This window comes from Melitaea cinxia, chromosome 6, assembly GCF_905220565.1.
Source record: "Melitaea cinxia chromosome 6, ilMelCinx1.1, whole genome shotgun sequence".
NCBI lineage: Eukaryota > Metazoa > Arthropoda > Insecta > Lepidoptera > Nymphalidae > Melitaea > Melitaea cinxia.
In genome coordinates, this window is record NC_059399.1 from 9,022,037 (window position 1) to 9,041,380 (window position 19,344).

The following is a 19,344-nucleotide window of genomic DNA, read 5'->3' on the forward strand; positions in this document are numbered from 1 at the left end:
TTAGATCTAACATGAATAAATGCAACCTAACAACTATCTGTAGTTATTTTCGTGACGTTCGCGTGAATGTTAAGTTCATGCGGAACTAGACAGGTTCGACGCAGCACATTTACTATTTTAATATTACGACCACGTGTCAAGTAACGTTATATACATAATTATATAAATAATTTTCCAACCAATTATTTTCCATTAAAGAAAATTTATATCTATAGTTTGAGTATTTATCTTTTCCATACAACAGACGAAACGTACACAGTCTTATTTTGGATGTAATTAAAATATTTGAGCATAAAATAAATTATGTTCATTCAACGGAAGAAACATAAAAACAAATAACTTTGAGCTTTAAGCAATTGATGTCGAACTTTTTCTATGGATAGTAAAAACATTATTTTCTTTTACTTTTTATACCTATTATATCTAAAACATTACTTTGCAAGGTAACAAATAGACCCAAGTGTTTTACTGTACGACCTGAACCCTACCATCTGTCTCTATTGATCACTAGTCATTGCCAGGTGCAAAGTGTTTCAGTGTGAATTTTTCAAACGCATGTTGATGATTATCTTTGCTTTATAAATATAATATATATACACATATATAATTTATAAAATAGCTAAAAAAACTCAAACGAATCTCGAAAATAATTATGATAAAAACAATATATGCAAAATCAAGAGTTTTTTGGTAAATAAAACTTATGTTTGTTGGGGATCAAGCCGGTTGAAATGGAAGAAATTACACATCTAGTATTATTTGCATCACCTAATAGTTTCATAAATATTACTAATAGATCGGACTCGTTTTTAAAAGTCTGTTTCAGCATTCATTGCTATGACACTATAAATGACCTTCTCTGACGTTCCTAACTTTAATGTATAAGTTTGGTCGCCATTTCTTTTTAAGTAAAACTGAACTAAAGTAAATTTATTAAAATTAAAGTGATTTATTACAACAGATCAAATATATACACTTTATAACATCAATTTAAATTAAATCAATGAATAAAATACTTTTTAGCAATTTTTTTTTCAAATTTAATTTTATTCTCTTCGTTGTTAGTCAAATTTATAAGGGAAATATTAATTAAGTACTTTGGAAAATAAAATTTTAAGACCGTTTAGTAAGTGAAATATCATATTAAATAAATTAGGAACTAGACTCTTGGCAGTAATTTTCCTATTGCATACAATTTTGGATTTGTGCATCAACATTCACTTGAAAACTTCACTTCGTATGTAATTGGAAGTGCACGTCTTTATTACAAATATATGATTTTTAACGTTGTATAAAATATATAATAAAATTAACTAATAAACATTTAACCTTTCTCTTAATATTGTTTATATACGTTATGTGCAATCGATTACAATTTTTTCGTGGTTACTGTATCTGAAAATATGAGGTTAATGTATTGCGAACGACGTTCTTATCCACGAATAACTTTCTAATTCTCATATTTGATTCCTTTTATAATATTATATTTTGTTTATGTTTAATTTAGGCTAATTAACGTGAAGTAAAGCCTTTTGTTTAGATACTACAAAATTGAATAATCATTTATAAAAACACTTAAAAATTATAAATTGTGCACTACAAACCCTTTACTTTTTAATGCATGCAAACAACGATTCGGATCGTCATTAAAGTTTTTGCATATGTCTGGCTTGTGAGCTGCATCTGATTATTTTATTTACTTGTACAGTCTCTTACAATCTTTTAAGTTATCCAGATTAATACAAATTATATTCATAAAACATAACAATACTTAAGTAATCAAATACTTTGACACTTTTTTTTTAAATTGGAAGCGTAAAATGGAAGATAGAAGAAGACACATGATTCAAAACATTTCAGCGTACGGTGCTATGAGCGCCCAGTTTGTAGTAATACATCTTTTTACACAAAAAAAATGTAAACAAGATGTCTATCTAATTTTTCTGCGATTTTAAAGTAGTTGATTATAATATAAATATTATGTTTCCTGTAGTAAAACAAATACAGCTATAAAAGACATGTTTGATCAAAAGACTTAAATAAACGCACACATAGTGCCTCACGCCAAGATGAGTTGAGCTATCAATAATATTGAAACAAAAACGTTTTAAAATCTAACGGGAAATGACTGGCATATATGTATTTTCAAAAAATCATAATTTTTTTTCTATTTAGTATTTTCAGTTACTAAGCAATAATATATCTATATTTAATTAATCTATTGAAGTTCTCTCTTAAATTATTTGTTAAGGATAATCTAATAGCTTTCCATGTGTAAAAGATTATCGCAATAGTGTTAGACATATACAGAAAATTAACAATATTTATAAAAAAAAGACTCGACGTCGTTTCGTACTAATTGTATGAAACACTATCAACAGATGCTCGCTTGTTTACTTGTGAGCCCTAAAAGTAGACAAGCGCGGGCATCGGTGATTTGAATATTTCGTTTTCAGTCCGATTCGTAAAAATAGAAACGGTCGCTCTGTAATAAAAAGATGAAGCCATCACATGAAAAGTGGAGGTACATCCTATCGGAGTTCGTGCGGTCGAGGGGGATGAATCAATCGGCGGTGACGGCCAGTGCCTAGTGGCGGTGGTCGGGCGCGAGCGACTTGCGGCTGGCGGACAGGTGCGCGGCGCGCGGCGCGGGGCGCTGCGGGCGCGGCAGCGTGGTGGGCGCGGCGGGCGCGGCCTCGCGGGCCACGTCGCGCGGCTTCCACACGGGCGACCCTACAACACACCAAACACCGAACTCTTTTACACGTCGCCCTCGCTCGAGCGTCGTCGTGACGCGTCCTCGACGTTTTTGATATATTTTTTTTTTTCAATTCGTACCGATCGCCGTGTATCCGGCTCCGCGAAAAGAGTTGAATGTTTGATGAACGTCGTCGCCGTCGCCGCGTCCGCAGCGCACGCCGCGTCCGAAACGAAGCCGACGGGCGACTTCGTTTCGGGCGCACGGTTACACCGTGACGAGTCACGTGATGCGAGTGAACGTAGTGAACGGTCGAAAGCTTTCAAGCTGTGCCATTTAAAGCGGCTAGTTTATGATTCTGAGGTCAACATTGTCATCGAACATTCAAAAAGCTTCGGCGGTGTCGTGACTTTGTGATCGATACTGTGTATTATATAATTTACGACTATTTTTGATTAAATATTTTTCTATTATTATAAACCTACAGTGCACCAATAATTAGACATTTTATGATTTATTACTATTTCGAGACACTAAGTTTTCGGGATTTTATTAGGTGCTGTATCTAGAGGGTATCCCGTGGATAGAGTGCATGTCTAATTGCTAAGTAGTTAGTTATTTTAATGAATATTTTTTCATCTACTTTTATCGATAAGTTATTACATCAATAGTGTATTATAATCATATAGGTTAAATGTTATAAGGCTAACTTATAATAAGATATCAGTATGATAATTGAGTGTTATATTCGTTATATCATGCACATAGATTATATAATTATTGATTATTTGAATATTATTATATGTATTTATCTCATTGCAGAAGAGTATTGCTTTACCTACAACTTGATAGTATAAGAGTTAAAATTAAGAGTAAAGAGCATTTTATTCGTGATAAGGACAATAATAATAATTTATTAGCACATTAAATAGTCAACTTAACTCTAAATTGAGCAGGCACAGAATAAATAATAAAAAATAAATTTGTATCATTAAATGTAGGTATTTCGAAATGGAAGACATAATGGTACAAATCCATGGCAATATAATTATAATGTACGTAATAATAACAATACGCTACTTACTTAATGAAATTTGTTTTAAGAATATCAGAAGTGAAATGATTAATTTAATAAGATAAACACTATGACAATTATATTAAGGATTATCATCAGTACGATTCCACAGCCATTAAATGTAACACTTAGCTCTTGAGATCTAGAATAAGAGTTTTTATTAATTTTATTATGAATCCAATATACGTCTATTTTTAATTTATTGTAGTTTTACATACCCTAGACGGGTTTGAATAGAGTGTTATGTATTTGTAAATATTGTTTACGTATACGTATTTTGAACCTTACCAGTTGTCTGAAGCTTCATCTTGCAGTCGAATATTATACTATTGGATTAACTTAATTGGTGTCATCTACTTAATATGTAGTGAGATTATATCTAAGATCTAAAACAAATCTAGGAATTTTCAAGTTATCTATCTAGTATCTTAAAATAACGTGCTTTTATCCTTTCTTAATCAATTCCATTCGTCAGTATTCCTTATAACTTTTTATCTTTTACACGACACACAAGTAATGCACATCTGTTTCCACATATATTTTGACTTTTGATTTCAACCAAGAGACGTTTCTGATAAACCAAAGTTTCAAATAAGGTACTTAGTGAGTAAAAAAAAACTAAAAAAAAAACGGTTGCAAGTGTTTGACATAATAAGGACCGCAAATTCCTTTGATCAAGTAATTATTTATGGAGTAGTTATTATTAAATGTTTATTATTATTTCGATCAACATGGTGCAACCGCTTTGTAAGCTGTTAAGTTTGTAAAATTAAACATGTATTTGATCAAAGTCGTTCTTCAGACAATGCCGGGAGGAAGGGCAGCGGCCACGCTCGGGACCGCAGCCGTCGAGTGTCTCAATACTGCTACGATCCGAAGACACCAAAATCGATTGCGATGTTAGAGACTTTCGACGAGGTTTGGGCTGCTTGCCCCTCCCCTTATGCTAGGACGTTTTACTTTGTTTTTTCCCAGAGAGGTAGCATTCGACACAGGTCGGATGCTCGATAGCTTTGGCGATTGATTCGGTCGATTTCGAGACAACAATACCCATTTTCATAGCTTTATCTTCCGCTTTCGCGAGTTGCGAATAGTGTGTCATTCTATCGAGAGAGTTTGTTCCTAGCTTTGCCAGTTTTTCACCACTAGACTTGGAAGATCTACGACTCATATTCGGAGATTTGCAAGGAGATCTATCGAAACTAGCCTGTGGAGTGCGCATTATACCCTTCTTAGGAGCTGGTTTCGGTGATTTCGCTCTATCTAGACTGCTTTCTCTCGACTTCATAATGCTACCGCGAGGAGATCTAGAACCATCGAAACTCTGTTGAGGGGAGCGAGATTTGTCGATTGATCCACGCGGGGACTTAGATTGATCAAAGCTTCCTCTTGGTGATCGATGGAGCGTCTTATTAGAATGCTTTAAACTTGATTTGTTTGGAGATTTACATATGATAACTTTAGTCACGCGGTCACGATCTGGTGAAATATGTTCGGTGGATCTTATTGGAGATTTATCCCTGTTAATACTGCTGCCACTCCCTGAACGGATAACTTTAATTTTTTTCTCCGACGCGGACGAGCTCCTCCTCTCAGGTGACGATTTAAGAGATTGTGAACCTTGCTTACCTAGCTCTCTGACCATCGTAGGTTGGTATTGGGTAGGTTGATGTGAAGATTGGATGAGTCGAGCCTGACTTCCCGTACTTCCAGCACTCAGCGTCGACGTCGTGCTGTAAAACGTTTCAAAAATAATAATATAATAAAACGAAAATAGAATGTTTTATCGGCTGGAGTGCAGCGCTAGTGTCACATAAAAGTCACAATCTAGGGGGCGACATATGTATGAGAAACAAGCGAACCTACGTCATATTTAGGCATAAATTTGGAGTCAGTGCGTAATTCGTCAGTTAGTTGGGTCGAATAGCGCAGGCGGTGCGGTGTGGTTAGCCCATACATATGTTGGTACCTGAGGGTGAGGTGGTTGGGAGTGCGGCCTAACCCTCGCTTGGCGGGCGGCGGCGGCGGCTCGTCCTCGCCCTCGGACTTGGAGCCGTCCGCGCCCGCGCCCGCGCCCGCGCCCGCGCTCGCTGCCGCCCGCTTGCCCGCTTCTGCTGATTAGAGCGAGTGATGCACTTTAAATTTCCAAAACACGTATTCATTCTAATATTTATATTGCATAAGTCATCAGAATAAATAAATAAATAAATATTTACACAATACACACACGGTCGTCTGTTCCTAAAGTAAGCAACTTAATGCTTGTGTTATAGGTAACAGCCGACTGGTATATAGCTACATATTTTTTTTTTTCGATAAACATACTTATAAATAATACATATATAAATATATAAATAAATATTTATCTTACACCCAGACACGGGGTGGGGATCGAACCCACAACCCTCGGAGCAGAAAGCAGGGTCACTACAAACTGCGCCAACGGGCTAGTCAAAGTCAGAATGCAAAGCTATTATCAATAAGTAAATAAATCTTCAGAAGATATAATACCATGTTTTGTTTTTGAGGTTTTAATATAATACTGTTATTGTTAGAATGCTTAAAACAATGATCACGAAATGTTTTATCCAACCTGCTGAATCACCAAGTGTTTTGCTTCTTTGCCTGAAAGTCGTCTCGTCTGATGATAGCTCAGATACTTGTGGTGGTTCCTCTGCTTCTTGTGAATTTTCCCTAGATAAATCGCCAACCTATAAAAAAATGAAACGTGCCTTTCAATAAACAGCTCCACAAATTCTAGAAACGTATTTAGAGAACTTCTTACTTAGGGCTAGTAAATAAATGGGTAACATATTTTTACCTCAATATTGCCAGCGGAAAGTCTTTGTCCGGTTGTTTTAGGTTTCTTTGTCTTTCCAAGAGTCTGAGAGCCCTGCATTACCTGTACCTATAAATGAAATGTATCAAACATCAAAAATATAAATTAAAAGTTAAAAACTTCTAAAAAGACATGCTTTGCTAGCCGCAATCTTGGGTGTTCCGCCATGTTAGCTTTAGAACGACGTCACATAGCTAACCGTGCAATTATGCATGACAATCCAAAATAAACGCGTATACAAAATTTCAGTTCGATCGATTGAACAAATATGTATGTACAAACATTGCAATTTAAAAAAAAGCTTTTAAAAATTACTTTTTACTAAAGTTTGGCTAGAATAAATTTTTAGAATGGATGTCAATTTTGTTCATTATTTGCTTGCAGTTGCTTTGTACTGTTTAAATTATTATTTTAATTTTATTTTTTAGTCATAGCATTTTTGAGCAGTCCAAAAACAATATTCTTTTTTGATCTTTTCTCATTTAAGACTTGGTAATTAAAGCAGTGCAAATTCCAGGTTCATTACATTTAGGATACTCTTATTCTTAATAGCTACGGCTACAAATTTTTCATATCTTATCTATTAGATCTTGAAGTACTTAATACATTTTACCTATCTTAAAATTCCAAATTAATTTCCTTTCTTTATTGTTAATCTTAAATTATTGTTCAAGTTAAGTTTGTTTGTGCATATTGGTAAACATTAGTTAACTGTTGCATATTTTGATTATGTAATGTCACAGCTCTCTTGATGGATAATCTCTGAGCAGAACATTCGTAATCAATAAATGCCGAAATAGTTCTAAATGGTTTGATTTCTTTTTTGGAACATTTAAAATAACAGGTATCATTCCTTGCTTGTTTCTACGTTGTTTCATTTCATTTTGTATTCCAAGTTTAAAAAGTTACCTGATCTAAAAAAGTTTCTTCACAAACTTTTAGATCAGCTAATGAGAAAAACTTTTTCAATATCTACTAGAAAAATTGTGGTTAGTTCTGTTATTAGCTGTAATTTAAGTCTTATCCAAGAACTTTATGAATATGTCATTTTTCGCTATCATCAATCATAATTTATGAGTAATAAAAATAATTATGATATAAATAACCAAAGCCATTTAGAACAACATGGAAAAATATAAGAAAAATATTAAATTGTTGATAAACTGTATGTACACTAAATATCAAATATTTTGCATGTATTGTTATATAATGTTTACGCGAATTTCACTCATTGTAATGAAACAATTTTTTTCGAATTATTTAGTGGTTTATTAGGCTTTCTCCCGTGACTATGGTTGCTGTAAAGTATCTAAAACGTTGGTAATGTGAAAAAACCTAATAAACTACGATAAAACCCGAAAAAAATGTTCCATTGTATTGTATGTACTAAGATTGCGGAGAAAATTTATTTTTCATTCTAATAAATGGATGTTTCGATATTTTATATAGAAACAGATGCGATCGGAACTCAATCCTTTTAACCCACTGAATTGAATCGAACCACATAAAAAACAAAGTACATTTATATTTTTTTTTCTGAAATTATTTTCAGAATGCCTAGATCAACTTTGGACGAGTCGCTGAAATCAAAATGGAATGGTCGTTTCTTTCACTGCGTTGAATTTTATAAATTGACACGCTGTGAATACTACATTACTTTTATTTGTATTTGGGTTGGCGATATGATTAGCAACGCGCTTGCAATGATTCTGGTTTTGCTGGCGTCAATAGGCTACGGTAATTGCTTACTAACAGGTGAGGCGAAAATATTTTTTTATAATCTTTATTTTTTTATATAGAGGGTTTGTTCACAGGTTGAACAGAGCCGTATACTTACTTGGCGATCTAAATGTAAAAAAGGATAATGAGGTGGAAATCGAGATGTAATCGATCGAGATTTGAATCAAGAGTGAATAGGCATCCTCTAGGCAAGCGCGCATCACCTTAGGCTGCATCTTCACTTGCCGTCAGGTGAGATCGCAGTCAAGCGCTAGCATAAATATATATATTATGTAGTATTTGTTTATGTAGTATATATGTATATATTTATTTGTATATATGTATGTGTATGTATATTGTGTGTATATGTATGTTTATATGTATATTTACTTCTGTTAATATCATACTACTGTTTGTACACTTCCCTCCCGCTTCTCTTTTTCTTCGCTATGTCCTATGCCCAAAGGTTGTCTGGAAGAAATCGCTCTTAGCGATAAGACCGCATTTGTACATCTTTCTTTTCATGTATCACTTTTTTGTAATGTTTCTTTGTGGTGTACAATAAAGAGTATTTATTATTATTATTATTAAGCGCTAGTCTATATCTATAATATAAAAATGAGTCGCTCAATGTGTTGCTAAGCGCAAAACTCGAGAACGGTTGGACCGATTTCGCTAATTCTTTTTTTAAAATATTCCTTAAAGTATGAGGATGGTTCTTACGGAGAGAAAAATTCTAAAAAAAAAATTTTTAAATTTCCTGAAAAAGTCTAAAAACAACACTTTTCTATACTCCCATACAAAAGATTTGTGATAATACTTAAAAGTCAATTTGAACTAATACCATACGATAAAGTTTGTGTTAGGCGATACGAAGTTCGCCGGGTCAGCTAGTATTAAAAAAAATGCAGCAGCCGGTACAGTACCTGGTGCTTGGGCCGCTCCAGCGTGTGGTGCGGCGCGGGCGCGGGCCGCGCGCTGGGCAGCGACATGTTGCGCACCGACTCGCGGATGATCTGCCGGATCGTCTTCAGGAACGCGTTCCGGAAGTCCGCGGTGCTGGCGAGTGCGTCTAATCTTAATTATCCGCCTATAAACGTACTGTAGCGCCTTACGACTTCAAATTTAATCTGTTTGATTCTTGAGTAAAACTTGAGATCTCGTAGAAAATTTTGAGTATTTTATCATAATATTGAAATAGAAAATCACCAAGAGAAAAGTTTTTAAAGAAATAATCGTGTACAGGTTCAATCACATTGAGCAATATGATTGTTTTGCTAATTAGTAACCTCTTTAATTTAGCTGATTTATTACGAAATTGTTATTTTACTTATGCAGATTTCTAATGAAATTGATATTTGTTTGCTACGAATGACGTCAAATGAAGTCTGTACTTCTGCCTATATATACTCAAAATAATCTTAATAAATTTAGTGTTAGATCGACTTTCATTGGGTTTGGTTTCCCTCATAACCTTCCCTCACATGTCGTCTCTCACTCAACCATAGACTGTACCATACAAATAGAGTACCTCAATAGATATAATATAAAAGTATTCAATTGTTTACTGTGTTCTTTTAAATATTTATTAATCACTATGTGTGAAGTAAAAATGGTGTAATTCCTTAAAGTAAAAATGGTGTAATTCCTTAAAGTTCCTTAAAGTAGGTTAAGGCTTAGGTAAAATTGCCTTACCTGTTTGATAATACGTAAACTTTTTCAGATCGACGTTGGAGCTGACTTCGCAAATGGATAAGCTCCCAGAGGAAGTGACTGTCCATGTCCTTGGCCGAAGAGGCCCGAACTTGCACTTCCGTTACTGGTATTAAAACTTGATAGCGTATTATTTCTACTTCATTTGAATTGTTTTTAGAAGACACCCCCTAGAAACATAAAAAAAATATGTAAATGGATGTTCTAAGAATAGATGTTATTAATGTTTCGCATGCGTTGGGAACGTCTAACAAGGTTGCGAGAAATATTTTTTGTATAAGAAAGTTTACATGATTGTTTAAATAATTATAATTAAGAGTGTATATGAATTATAGCGAAAGAGGAAGTTCATTAAGAGCTTTAATTAACTCTCAAATTTAGAAGAGCTACGGTTTCACGAAAAATAAACAAGTTTTTTAGAAACGAATTTAGTCCTCGCAGGAAAGTAATTTCTTTTAAACAACTTTGTATATCAGTTTTAATATCCATATCATATTTACACATTTTTAAAATAGAATAAAGATATGAGATTGTTTAAATTATTATTGTAAAAATCTTATTTTGTGTAACATACCATTAACTTTTTCTTCTGTCTCAGTCTTTCTTTGCAAAGGAAGACAACGGCCGACTTAAAAACAAAGCACATTGCGTGCAATTCAAGTCCTTTCTTTATTTTGCCTAAAAAGTCTGATATATTCAACCACTCTACACCTCCATAGTATAATAAATCACCTGAAAATATTCACAGATAAATGACATGTTCGTAGAATAGTTTTTCATTATAGTAATTTTTTATTTATTTGTAAATCTAACCAGGACTCAAGTCGATAGGTTGTTTGCAAGACTTTTGGTGTTGCCTAAACAAATGATCAAATATAGCACCGTATTCTTCGTGTATGCGCTGCATCTCATTTATGTGTTCTGCAACCTTTTCCATTCCCTTCAAAGCCTCTGGAATGTACAGTTTTCCAAATCAATAATGAGTTATTTTACAAAATAGATTATTTTTTTTAGTGTTTCATCCTCGTCTTACCTACTAAATGGAGGTGTTCTTCCGAATTTACGTCAGTTAGATTTCTCAACTGTTGTAAAAGTAACGGATATTTGAGAATTCTTTGTATTGGTTTAATTAGGTACGATTCTAAGGTCGATGAGTGTTGTTGTTTTGGATTGCGAGCTGCTAAGAATTCTTGTAGAGCTTGGTTTCCTTCATCTGTGAGTATGAAAACACGATTTAGTAGAAAATGCAAAATACTTTAAAAGATAAAATTGTGTGTAAAAACTTACTCGGATGTAAAACTTTCTGTGCCTTACTGTGACTAGCGCAGAAAGAACTGTATAATTTGAAATGGTTGACATAATAGAGAAAAGCATTTCCAACTGCGAAGAGAACGTTCTGAAAAGTTATATTTAAATCGTCATTTCAGTCATATTGTACATTTTACTGGTAGTTAATAATAAGTTATATATTATTGCTCCTGACGAGAAAATAACAAGATATTACGATTAAAGATATCAAAAATGGAAATAATATAATTATAAGGGAGGTATTCAATTAAAGACAACTAAAAGAAATATTTTTTTCATATGTCACAATTAAGGGATATTATGGACAAAATAACTAAAAAAATAGGTTGACAGGAAAATTATCTTCACGTAGCATGAATTACATATTTACGCAAACATAATACAGACCTTGAACTGATTAGAAAATTCAAAATGATTGAAATTTGGTTCAGCCTCGAGCGCTTCCTCTAAGTTTTGAAGAAATTGTCGTTGGAAAGTTACTATCTCTTGAATATTTCCAAACAAAGCGTTGATTTCGGCGTTTGATAAAAAAGTTTCCTTCTTTAACGGTTCCAGGTAATTTTCCAATAAATTGTTTAGATTCTGCAAGTATTGATAAAATACGTTTATAGACACCGTAAATAGCTAACTCAAAACATTGAAAAAGATAAAATAATAGTTGTTCGATTATGTCATTAAGTTATAGACTCAATTTTTTAGACAACAAAACATATTTCGCTAAATAGTTTATATTATTATACTAGATGAGCTCGCAAACGTTGTTTTGCCATATATTTTATTACCCTTCTCAATCCCCACCCCCTATAACTTAGGGGAATGAAAAATAGATGTTGGCCGATTTTCAGACCTACCCGATATGCACACAAAATTTCATAATATTTTATTAACCCTCTTAACCATATCCCCCTTATAATTTAGGGGTATGAAAAATAGATGTTGTTCGATTCTCAGACCTACCCGATATGCTCACAAAACTTCATGGGAATCGGTCAAGCCGTTTCGGAGGAGTTTAACTACAAACACCGCGACACGAGAATTTTATATATTAGATTAATTGTTTGGATAAATTTATGCCAACAAAATCTCTCCTTTAACGTGAAACTTCATATTTTTCCATTAAAATAATTCTAATATCGGACACCTATAACTGAATAAAAACGACGCTGTTAACACTCTTAAAAGTTACGAGAAAATTGCTTTTAAATTTTATTGAAGTCTTCATCCACAACTTTGTTAAGTTGCTTCGTATACGATAATGCTATTACTATAAATCTATATGTCTATTTATAATACGTAGGTCGTAGATCCTATATCCTAGTAGCTAACTCTCGGGAACAGTCAATATTTCATAACAGAATATTGATTATGTTCTAATTTATAAATATTTGGTACTTTTATGTAAATAAAAAACTGAAAGAAGAAAGAAATTTAATTACCATACGTAAATGTAATAATTAATTGGTGCAAGAGATTCGTGAAGCGATGCGTTCAGCGACAAAAATAGATATTTTACACGACAATCGTGTAACCGAGCGTGAAAGCGCAATCAGTCGATTATTTCAACAAGTCTTTACCATCTTAGACCCCTCGATAAAGTCGTAACGTCATACGGAGATACGAGATTGTCAGATAATATCTTACATCATCGAACGAAGCGCCCTCGTCATCGAGTCTCGGAGGGTGTGGTCACTTTGTTCATTATGTAGATAGTTTAACTCCTTTTAACACGCACATGTAGTATCTATATATTATGCGACTGAGTACACGTAAATATCTTGTTTCGATTTTTGTGTTAATAAGCGTTCTCGTTCGATTTCCTAACAACAATACTACAAGTACCTTGGAGACTAAGAGTGTTAATTAAAATGAAGTTTAATATTTTTTATATGTTCGAACAATAATAACTTCGTCGTGCGGATAAAGTCGATGAAAATAAACATAAATTTTTACGGAAAAAGACCACAAGTTTGACTGTATTTTTTTTTTTGGCGCACACTTATATACGATATCGGTTCAATTTTTAGCAATAAATAGAACCACAGGCTTAAATGGTTTAATTAGTCTTATATACTACAATCGCTTCAGCCTGTAATATCCCACTACTGGGCATAGGCCTTTTCCCCATGTAGGAGAAGGATCAGAGCTTTATCCACCCCCCCCCCTAACTCCCTAATTCCCTACTATGAGTAATGATCGCTATCAGGTGTACATGATAACAACCGGGACCGACGGCTTAACGTGCTCTCCGAGGCACGGTGGGGAGACCCACAAGGACTGCACAAACACCCAGACCACGCCAAACACCTGTATGGCCAATAAAATGTTTGTCACGTGCGGGGATCGAATCCACACCCGTCAGCGCAACAGGTACAATCCATGGCTGTAATGTGCGCCAATGCGGCGTCGGTCTTATATAGTACAATACACACACTTAATAAGGCAACGGTCGCTCTGACCTTGACGTAGGCGCGCTCGGTGTCGACGAGCTCCATGAGCACCTTGCGCAGCTTGTCGGCGTCGGAGAGGTGGCGCGAGGGCGTGACGGCGGCGCTGGCGGCGCTGCCGGTGGGGCTGCCGCGCCGCGTGTCGGCGGGCGAGCGGCACCAGCCCGTCACCTGCTCCGCGCTCTGCCGCACACGCACACGCCCACACTTCTATTTATGCCCACGGATGGAAAGCTATTACTGGCTACGTAGCGAATGACTGGCTGACAGCGAAACGATGACAGCGGGGAGGGACACGTGCGGGTCGATGTGTTCCATACGAACTTTCGATACGATACGTCGTTTATTTCTTTCGATTTTATCGGTATTAGTAAACAATGCTTACGGAAACGAAATTGATTAAATGCTCGTTTAGAAACGGATATCGTATCGAAGCGAGTGCTCTCGAGTAGTAGAGGGCAGGTTACGTAGATCGTTGAGACGTCGAGTCGAGCGGGTGAAGAGTGCGGGAGAGAGCAAAAAAGCTTTTAAGTGAAGTCTTCCTTAATAAGCACCTTAAGGAGGTTCTCGATCTCGAAGGAGTTAGTACGAGAGCTGACTTTCGGTGGTCCCGAGCTCGTCCCGTCTCCATGGGCTTCTGTTTCAGGGCTGTACAGTTCCTTACCTGTTTGAATGGAAATTAAAAACACATTTATTAAGACTCTTGTTTTTTTTTTTACTTATAACAAAAGCAAATAGAAATAAAAGTATGTGTCTTAATAAAAATGTATTAATTAAAGTATTTATTAATATTTTATAAATTGTATTGTATTGCTATTTTACAAAATTTAATATAATAACACACTACGCTGCTATAGTTCTGATGCTATTGCCTATAATTTTTTCTTTATAGAATACAAAATGTTTTGAAATGACTTTCATATACAATATTCTTGCTAAAATGTTAAATAGTTACTCTCTAAAATTAAAACTTAGATTAATATCAGCCCTATATCTAACCAAGAATGCAGTTGTAATTAAGTCTCTCCAAATTGCTATCAAGTACTATGCCGGAGCTTGAATGGCTTTAGGGATGAAATACGAAACGTTAATATTTATTTTGGGACTTTGATAACACAGCAGATTTCAAAATTAACGAGTAAATTACAACTCTCATAGCCAGGTTTTATTGTGATAAGAAGTGACACAATGAGTTTTTTGGTCGAGGTAAGTCGACATCAGGGGCGAGCAAATAGCCCAGGGAAAGGGTCGCGGCCTTTATTTGGAGGCCGCGATGAGTGGTTTTGCTTTCAGTTTTTAATTTACTGTAACCTATTTCATATTCTAAAATACTACATTCACGTATGAGTAATGAGTATTATCAATTGTAATATTAAAAGTACAAAGATATTATATCGGCAGGTTTGACGTGTTTTTATTATTAAAAATATATTCAGTAGGTACAAAAAATTAGTTGTGATGACCGTTATGGTATTGAACGAATAAAATTACGCTAATGATTACGTTTCGATTTCCTCTCGGAGTGTGTTATTTGTATTTATACATAACTGTTTCACGTGTGTTATCTTTGTTGATCTTCTCAACGTGGCTCAGATAACATGTTAATTGGACTAGATTTTTTTTTAACATCAAATAATGTTTAATACTCTTGTGAGTAAAAGGAATTTCAGTCCAGTGATTTGATATTTATTGACTGTTTCAGTAAAACAGACAAGTTTTGTTATTTAGGTAGTATGTTTCATAAGGTAAATATTAACTAATAATAATAATGTAACAATATAAAGTTTAAATGATATAACTATCAAATATAATTATATAATTATTTATTTGATTACTTATTAAAGTTTAAAAGTACTACAAAATATAGATTGTATTATCGTAACACGTTAAATTTAAAATGCCGAGTCTCGAATACAGCAACAACAACAGCGCGTAATAAAGATTTTTACTGTCGATGAGGCTCATTGTTCCGTTCGTATTCTCTATCACAGGGTCGAGTATCACCTCGCATGTCAAACCAATACGGTATTATAATTGCCTCTTGTGTTGCAAGCCCTCGTACTGAAATAGATCACAGCGAGTAATTCAAGAGCGTAGCAATTTCGGGCCGCTTATTCTAAATAATGACCACACCATCACAATGATACCGTTTCGGGAGTGAAAGAGGTCCATTTGTAATTAGCTCTTGCAACAAAATGATGTAAGTACTCTCTTATTTTTATTTCAAGCACGTTTCATATTTTATTTTTTCTTTACTGTATTTTATTTTTCGCGTTTGTAAAAAAAACATTTTATTGTTTTATAAACATGTAAATGTGTACACACTTTTAATATTTTTGTATTTTTATTGATTTTACTTTAAGAGATGATATGTGATAAAATGTATGATTCTTGTTAATTCTCTGTAATTATTGTTAGAAGTCACAATCGCAATGATCGTACGATTGTACTTAATAGATGTTCATTTTTAGACCTATTTATTACGGTCAAAATATAAGTAGTATAAGTATCGATAACAACGAACAATTAACAGAACTCTCTAGAATAGCATTGGAAATCAATAACCGCAAATTGAAATGATGCTAATTGTAATACTTCGATGTACTAATAACAATACTGGCTGACAGCCATGATATTGGTAGCTAATGAAATTTTAGTGTAGCGGAATCGTTGCCAAGTATTACGTCGACGAAAAAAACTGAAGATGCTTGTTAAGCATTTATTGTGAGATAAAAATAAAAGCTTTTTGTTCTGTATTGTCAATAGCGAAATAAATTGTATAATTGTATGTAATAACATATAGTGAAACAGCTTTGTTTGTCATTTTAACAAATTATTTATATTGTTTATCTCGAAGGCATTTCTGATTGTTATGATTTTGATTTTGAGAGCTCGGACCTCGATTTTCCGTCGTGGACGATTTCGTTACGATTTGAGTTTTATTAGCGCTTCGTTAGTTCGTAGGATTAAATGTTGCTATGGTTTTCAAGAGCAGCAGGATTAAAATATGATCACAAGTGCTATACAACGTGCGCATTGAATGCATCTGCGGATTTAGAGTTTGCACGGGCATACCTATCTTTAGACTCGCTACGATAACGGCATCGTTGTTTGGCCACCTGCGGCGAGCTCGCTGGAAATTTAATTGCATTCGACGCAGGATCATCACGCCATGTTTGCTAAAGTTCATTGATTATTAAAAGCAAATATTTTTCCTACTATTTTAAAATAACAATATATGGGGCATGAACAATATCGCTCGACAAACAAAGTTCATAAAAAATCGTTAAAATACGAATTAGATTAAAGTGTAAAGGATTGATATCAGCATAAAATATTTAATTTCGTATATTTTTTAAATATCCATCTCTGTCTATCATCTGTCTGCCTGTGTTTTTAAAGATACTTTTTGCTGTTTTTTCACTTTTATGTTTTAATTTTTTAGATATTTAGTCTGTAATGTCTTACTGTTGTAGGCCTCTTTCTCCGTCAAGGAGAAAGATCAGAGCTTAATTCTCGACGCAGTGCCAGTGAGGGTTACTGAATATATTCCCTGCTATGAGTAAAGATCATTATCAGGTGTATATGATAACAACTGGGACCGACAGCTTAAATTTAAATATTACTACTTATGCTGCGAAATTATCAAGTATTTTCTTCGAAAGATACCCTGAAAATAGTGTAAGGTGAAGTGTATGAAGCGGGTACTCACTCCAAGCGGGCGCGGGCACGATGAGGCCGGATATCATGTCGTCGGAGATGACGGGCGGGTCGCTGGGCGGCGGCGGGCACACCAGCGAATCGATTATGTCGTCCGTGGCCGCGCGCATCGCGCCGCTCAGCTCCGGCGGCTCCGTGCGCGACGACCTGCGGCAGCGAGCCGGCCTCAACATGCTGCTTGTATTGTTGCTTTTCAACTTGAAATAACTTTATTTATTCAAGAACATTACCGTTCACTTATGAGCACACTATTGCGTATATGGATACTTTATTGAATAAGACATGCAACAAATGGTTCGACCGTATGTATTAAGATAGATAATGACTCAAAAAAGGAAACGGCACCATTAAACAGAGAAGTTTATTTATTCGTTTAATACGAGTCAATCAATTTTGATAAGTGGTTTTCGTGTTTGTCCCTTAATTATAGCTAGTTTAATAAATTGTTGACAGTCATCGATAATAATCGACGAATGATAAGTGTCGTTGTACCGATACCCTTGTCGTTTTATTTAAAACTATATTTTTTTTATTTGAAGACATTTCTTGGATTATGGAAGTAAGACGTCTCCGAAGACCAAAATATTTAATTATATCTTTGCAAAAAAAATGTGTAGAAATTATTTAAAGATTCCTCGAGTTGAAATAAATCTAAAATGTACATAAAACAAAGATTAAAGCTAATTTAAAAACATTTATTTTTAAACAAATTGAATCTGTGAAAGGATCTCGTTCAATATGTGGGTATTAAAGGCTACAGGCACGTACACATAAAAGTTAATTAAATGTGATGTAGACTAAGTCTGGTTAAATCAATTCGATTCGAGGATGAGTACAGAGACTATTCTAGCATCGCTAGTTGTTTGCGTGGTGTCATGCATTTCCGTCAGTTCCGTAGAATATGTAAATCGCATGCACTATGCAGTCTGCTTCCTGCGTTTAGAACGTTCTAGTGTTTGAATTAGAAAACCGAGAAAGTAGGTTGAAATAAGCGTAACAGTTTTTTTTATGTAAGTTCGACTAAATGAAAATGTGCTACTTTCATGCTGTAGAACAAATTTAATTAACTAATCCTTTAAAAATTTAAAAACTCATGTGCAGTTTTTTTTATTAATAAAACTTCACATATACATCAGTTTTATAATTTAATATATTATGTATGTAATTTTAAAAGTAAAGCATACCTATATATTTGTAAGTTCGTAAACTTCTTGAAGAATATAAAAATATATAACAATAGCATTATCTTTTATATTCCTAGGGTAAAGCACAGTATTTCTACACTGGATGTCAACAATATTAATGTTGGCATACTGTAACAAGGACCACCTAGGTATATTTTCTAGTTTTGACATTAAGGCGTTTGTGAACAATAAATAAAGATTTTATGTTCTTCGTCAATGAAGTCGTCATGTCACATAAGTACGAACACATCCATTAAAAAATGAACATCAAATATGTGTTTTGTAAGATATAACAATATAAAATAGTAAAGTAATTGCGAAGATTTCAATAGGATAGAAATTAAGGAACAATATTCGGCAACAGTGTGTGATGTTTGGAAGTGGTACGTACATAAAAAAAAAATAACGAATTTATCTTGCGAACAGTTCCATAAACCTTATTATTATGTTGTTTTTACATTTGTTTTTTGAATGCAATAAAGTATTCAGTTCATGTAATATTATTCACAGTTATTTTTTTATGATAAAAAGTCATCCTATGTACGAATTTTGCAGAAATTTGGATCACGATTGGTTTTAATAAATTTAGGTTTAGTGATAACTATTGATTACTATTGATATTTGTTTTTGTATTTCCAATCCCA

General features: G+C 34.2%; 1 protein-coding gene across 1 annotated transcript in view; it reads right to left on the reverse strand.

The window, feature by feature from the left end:
* Window positions 1–1,016: 1,016 nt before the first annotated feature.
* LOC123654562 overlaps window positions 1,017–19,344 on the reverse strand; it is a 104,920-nt gene continuing 86,592 nt past the window's right edge. Inside the window, 15 exon segments of the mRNA XM_045590462.1 lie at window positions 1,017–2,733; window positions 5,403–5,506; window positions 5,731–5,887; window positions 6,367–6,484; window positions 6,595–6,681; window positions 9,258–9,390; window positions 10,027–10,214; window positions 10,619–10,776; window positions 10,858–10,995; window positions 11,078–11,257; window positions 11,332–11,440; window positions 11,740–11,934; window positions 13,809–13,979; window positions 14,351–14,460; window positions 17,509–17,663. Of these exon segments, the coding sequence (XP_045446418.1) occupies window positions 2,588–2,733; window positions 5,403–5,506; window positions 5,731–5,887; window positions 6,367–6,484; window positions 6,595–6,681; window positions 9,258–9,390; window positions 10,027–10,214; window positions 10,619–10,776; window positions 10,858–10,995; window positions 11,078–11,257; window positions 11,332–11,440; window positions 11,740–11,934; window positions 13,809–13,979; window positions 14,351–14,460; window positions 17,509–17,663 (2,149 nt within the window). The 3' untranslated portion in view covers window positions 1,017–2,587.